At 34.3% G+C, this 5655-nt stretch overlaps 2 protein-coding genes across 3 annotated transcripts in view; both read right to left on the reverse strand.

The window, feature by feature from the left end:
- The window catches only part of LOC107704375 (serine/threonine-protein phosphatase 2A 56 kDa regulatory subunit gamma isoform), a 27991-nt gene extending 26405 nt beyond the window's left edge, over positions 1–1586 (reverse strand). Inside the window, exons 1-2 of the mRNA XM_016507286.1 lie at positions 1560–1586; positions 931–990 (exon numbers count right to left, since the gene is read on the reverse strand). Coding sequence (XP_016362772.1) covers positions 931–990; positions 1560–1586 — 87 coding nt within the window. The remainder of the gene's footprint in view (positions 1–930; positions 991–1559) is intronic.
- Positions 1587–2987: 1401 nt separating this feature from the next.
- Positions 2988–5655, reverse strand: part of LOC107704376 (heat shock protein HSP 90-alpha) — a 14958-nt gene continuing 12290 nt past the window's right edge. For both annotated transcript variants that reach the window (XM_016507289.1, XM_016507290.1), the window contains 2 exons: positions 4679–5012; positions 2988–3398 (listed from right to left, as the gene is read on the reverse strand). In XM_016507289.1, coding sequence (XP_016362775.1) covers positions 3289–3398; positions 4679–5012 — 444 coding nt within the window. In that variant the 3' untranslated portion in view covers positions 2988–3288. The remainder of the gene's footprint in view (positions 3399–4678; positions 5013–5655) is intronic.

Below are 5655 nucleotides of genomic sequence, written 5' to 3' on the forward strand. Positions count from 1 at the left end.
CACACACACACACACACACACGCAGCTTATGCTTGTGACATACTTGTGAGGAGTGCCATCTGACTTTTTGTTCTTCCTAAATTAAACAAACTATAATTAAGATCTATTTACATAATTTAAGATTTTAATAAATGCATTTTTTGAGCCATTTACAAACCATTTTTATTCAGTGATTTTACTATTTTAGGGACATTTTCAGAACTTTGGCCCTCAAAGGTATAGCAAAACAAGTACAGACTCGTAAACTTGTACACAAATACTTGTAAAAGAACTCTTATTGTTCTTAAATTATGCCAGTTATATTTAAGATTGATAGATGTATTAATTGTATTATATATACAAATGTATTTTTTTTATATATAAATATATTTAAAATATTTTTCTTAAATATATACATGCATGTGTTTGTATTTATATACACATAATAGATCAATATACACATATTATGTGAACAAAAACTTATTTTGGATGCGATTAATCGTTTGACAGCACTATTAAAACCTTTTTTTTATATTTTTTGCATTATATTTCATAACAATTTACAATAGTTGCACATTTTTAACATATTTCTATGGTTTACAATTTGACTAGTTTGCAAATTTTTACATTTTTACTTTTTTAGGGGTTCTCATTTTAAAATAAGGTTGCACATTTTTATGCTAATTGTTCACGTGCTCAATCACAGCAGTAGTCAATTCATCTGCAATATTTCAATAACAATAGAGCTCATAAAGGCATTGGCTTGTTGATGCACAACGTTTGCATGAAGCAACATCAAAATGCTAGGTTTAAAATTAATATGCATGAACAGAAGAAACTTAAAGTGTGTTTAGATCCTCTAACTGTAACTGATAACAGATAATTATATAGAATATAAGCACATTTTAAATACATACATAACTAAAATAGAGCTAAATTAAGTTAAATTACCTCATGCTCGGAGTTCTCCTGCCCTCCTGTTTTACTCACTTTTGCAGATTTTGGTGAATCCTATAAAGAGAATAAACAACATAAAACTCTGTCCTTACATTTTCCCTAAAAAACTGATATTAATCATTATTAGCTAATAAAAACAACAGACCATCTCACTGACAGCCAGCATTAGCAATCCGGCTTAAGTGTTTCATGTCCAAATCTGGACTCCAACACCAAATATAATAAAATGCATGCGATTTATTTTCATAGAACAGCATTTTGGGACATTTCAGCTCGAATTTGGATGAAAGGGATATTTCTATAAACGACAAACCAATTACTCCGCTAACATGCTAAAGTTAGCTTCGCCACGAAACTGAACACCGACCAAATAAACTGTACAAAAATACACATGTAAAGTCGCCTAAAGTGCTTTGTTTCGCCTCCAGGGGTGTACATCGTTTAAAGTTTATAACCCAGAGTGTAACTCATCCCGATAAAAGCCCGTTTATGAGGCAAAGCTGGAGTTAGCATACATGCTAACGTCTCGAGCTGAGAGCTGCAACTAATCTGCCGCTTTGACTGAAGTATAAACCCATTTTGCGCACTTTTACAGGTTTTCCTCCACATTGGTTGTGTCTCACCTTGTCTTTCTTGGTTTTATTCGGCATGGCACTCCCACGCGTGTGCTTCCAGCCTGCAGTCAGTCAATGAGAGCCGCTGTCAGTCTGTGTGTGTGTGTGTGTGTGTGTGTGAGCACTCACACTCATGCATTAGCAAACTAAACTAAACTGAACACATCATGAAGTCTGTAAACTCATGCTGCACCTTCCTTTCTGATGCACTTCAACTTCAGTTTTATTTTTATCTGATGAAATTACACAGAGCGCTCGTTTCAATGCAATGCATGCATTTTATTATTTTACACTTAAGGAGAACATTAATTACTCAGTGTTGGCATTCAATAATGTGTGCATTGTAAACACAATATTATTTCTTTATGGACTCGTGATCTCTCAAGCGTTTGAAATGTAAATGGTATTTTGTATTGTTTTGCTGCCACCTGCTGGACACTCTCTGTATCTCTACAGATAATATTAGCTTGGCACATTAGAACAAATTTTGTATAACAATTTTATTTGTATGTATTTTTAGTCACCATTTACAATAAGGTTGTACATTTTTAAACATATATATTTTTTAAACATTTCGCTTTTGTTTCTTCTTTAGTAACAATTTATAAAGTACGATTGTAAAAAATGTTTAAACATTGTTTTTGTTTTGTTACAATTTACAGTAAGTTTACAAGGTTTGAAACATTTTTGTTTTTGAACATTATAAAACATGATTGTTTTTTAGTAACAATTTACAACAAGGTTGTACATTTTTAAACACATTTTAGTTTTTATACATTGTTGTTTTTTAGTAGCAATTTATAATAAAAAACATTTTTAAGCCTTTTTTAAGTTACAATTTATAAGTTTTAAACATTTTTGGGTTTTTAGTAAAAAATTTACAGTAAGGTTTTTAAACACATTTTTAATAATTTTTTAAAACCTTTTTAAAAGCATTTTTATGTCTTTTGTAGCTCATGTTTTCAAAATGATGGGTCAATATTTTTAGGACTATTAAAACGTATATTTAAATTAAAAAGCACATTTGTACAGTAAAATACAATTATAAGTATACATCACTGTAATACTGAATACAATTTATGCCGTTTTTAATGTCTAGACAGGATGGCTTTGAAGTTTGCACTTTGAATGTAACAATTTTTATGTTGTTTTTTTTTTGTAACAACTTAAAACAAGGTTTAAACACTTCATGTTTTTAAGTTGATGGGTGAGTCAATATTTTTATGATTATAAATTATGTAACAATACATCATTGCCATGTTCAATTAAATTTAGTCAAATTTTCAGGAAAATGTCACAACCCAAAAAAACTGTCAAGGTCCTAAAACAACCTCCAATTTCTTAATGCTAAATGTTTTTGTTTTGTTTTTTTGAGGTGAAATGTAACCTAAAGGAGTGTTTTGTCTGAGCATCATGAAGACACGGCATCAAACGATCTGATATGGTAAGCTTTATTTCAGGATCCCGTCATGTCAATAATACAGTATCAGTGTCCCTTAAACACTCAAAAATCAAAATTGGAATGTTAATCAATAAATACAAAACAAAGAGCATACACAACTCAAAAAAACAAATTCCAAAAAAGGGAATGTGGGATGACGAGATGTTTCCGAAAGCTTTACCAACCAAACTGGAATGAACAGGAACTGAAATGTGGTCAAGAACAACATGAATAACCAATAATCTGAACAATAATCTTTTTACAGAGCTACAAACATGAATGGGTCAGTGGCCGTTCTCAGTCGACCTCCTCCATGCGAGACGTGTCTTCGTCTCCCTCCAGCGGCGGCATGTCCTCGATGGGAGCCGAGCTGGGCTCTTCTGTGGACACATCGTCCTCGTCGATGCCTGAAACCGTCAGAAAAAAAAAACATTAAAATGCTTGTTTTCCCATTGCAATCACATGCAGTCTCATGCATATTGAGTAGGGATGTAACGATATCAAAATCTCACGATACGATAGCATTACTTTACTAGTTATTAAAAAAAAAGTAATCTGATTACATAACTCTCGTTACTTGTAATGCGTTACCCCCAACACTGGTTCTGAGGCTCAGAAAACACCGGATCATGAGCTGATCGCATGAACGAAGTGTGCGCTTCACTTTGAAACACGCAGCGAAAAGAGACTTGATGAAGGGATGAAGCCATATTGTGCTTCCGGTTTTAGTTCGTCTGACAGATACCGTGCCCAAAACACATCTTTAAATACCTTATGTTAGAGTAAGAAGTTTAAATACATCTTAAAAACGACACTTTTTGTTCACATTTGTGACCCTGGAGCACAAAAGCAGTCTTAAGTCGCTGGGGTATATTTGTAGCAATAGCCAACAATACATTGTATGGGTCAAAATTATCATTTTTTCTTTTATGCCAAAAATCATTAGGATATTAAGTAAAGATCATGTTCCATGAAGATATTTTGTAAATGTCCTACCGTAAATATATCAAAACTTAATTTTTGATTAGTAATATGCATTGCTAAGAACTTCATTTGGACAACTTTAAAGATGATTTTCTCAGTATTTAGATTTTTTTGCACCCTCAGATTCCAGATTTTCAAATAGTTGTATCTCAGCCAAATATTGTGCTATCCTAACAAACCATACATCAATGGAAAGATGATGATGTATAAATCTCTATTTTGAAAAATTGACACTTAAGACTGGTTTTGTGCTCCAGGTTCACAAATTATATGAATATAAATTTAGACACGTTAATACAAATTCAAAATATATACTGTATGCGTCTGTATAAACATAATAAATATACACAGCACACACACATACATTATGTAAACAAAAACTTTTATCTCTCTACTACAGAAGCATCTAATGAATCATCTGCTGCTTCAATAATGATCTAAAACTGAATCAAAATAGTAATAAAATCTGTAATGGCATTGAAACGTAATTATTGCTCCACCCTTTTCTGCTGATGTAATCGAGTCCGTGTGGGCGGGGCTAAGCAATATCCACCAATAGTATCGCAGAACACTTTTCACTCAATTTCACAAAATTAACCCTTATGACTGGTTTTGTGGTCCGGGGCCACATATGTTTCATATTGTCATGTGACCACGATATTGATAATACCATTACATCCCTAATATCGAGTCTTTGACCCACCTAATCCGAGTTTGATCATCCTGTAGATGCGGTTGGAGTGCGTCTGTGGGTCGTCCAGCGTGAAGCCCGAGGAAAGCAGCGCCGTCTCGAACAGCAAGATCACCAGATCCTTCACCGATTTGTCGTTCTTGTCTGCTTCTGCTTTCTGGCGGAGCGTCTCGACGATGGGATGATCCGGGTTGATCTCCAGGTGCTTCTTAGCCGCCATGTAGCCCATTGTGGAGTTATCCCTCAATGCCTGGGCCTTCATGATCCTCTCCATGTTGGCCGTCCATCCGTATGTGCTTGTGACGATGCAGCAGGGCGAAGAAACCAGACGGTTTGAGACGGTGACCTGACGCAGGAATAAATAGAGCGGTTAGCAATCAAATGCAATGTGTAGATGCACCACTGCAATGCATCTAGGGGCTTTCAAACTCAGAATTTCAAATCAGTATAAAAGATAAAACTAGTTAAACATTTGATTAAAGCAAATAAAAGAAGATTATATTATATATTTTCATATCATTTCTCACACTAGAAATTGTTTTTTTTATACATGAAAATATATAGCTGCGGTTTAAATGTTAGAGACACGGCGTAAATAATTTAAAGGGGTCCTATTATGCTTTTTCACTTTTTCAACTTTAGTTAGTCTGTAATGTTGCTGTTTGAACATAAAAAATATCTGCAAAGTTACAAAGTTCACTTCAAAAGGAGTTATTTTATTTAATAGAAATCACTTTTCAAAACTACAACGAACGACTCGTTTGGACTACAACGCATATTTTCCGGGATTTGTGATATCACAAATATCGACGAATGGGACGAGACCTGGTTGAGCTGCACTAGAGAAGGCAACGCACACACTGGCCCAGCTAACCGATCACAGCACATACTGGCCCAGCTAACCAATAACAACACACACTGGCCCAGCTAACTAATCACAACACACACTGTCCCAGCTAACCAATCACAGCACACACTGGGCCAACCCA

This window comes from Sinocyclocheilus anshuiensis, unplaced genomic scaffold, assembly GCF_001515605.1.
Source record: "Sinocyclocheilus anshuiensis isolate Anshui unplaced genomic scaffold, SAMN03320099.WGS_v1.1 scaffold1115, whole genome shotgun sequence".
Taxonomy (NCBI): domain Eukaryota; kingdom Metazoa; phylum Chordata; class Actinopteri; order Cypriniformes; family Cyprinidae; genus Sinocyclocheilus; species Sinocyclocheilus anshuiensis.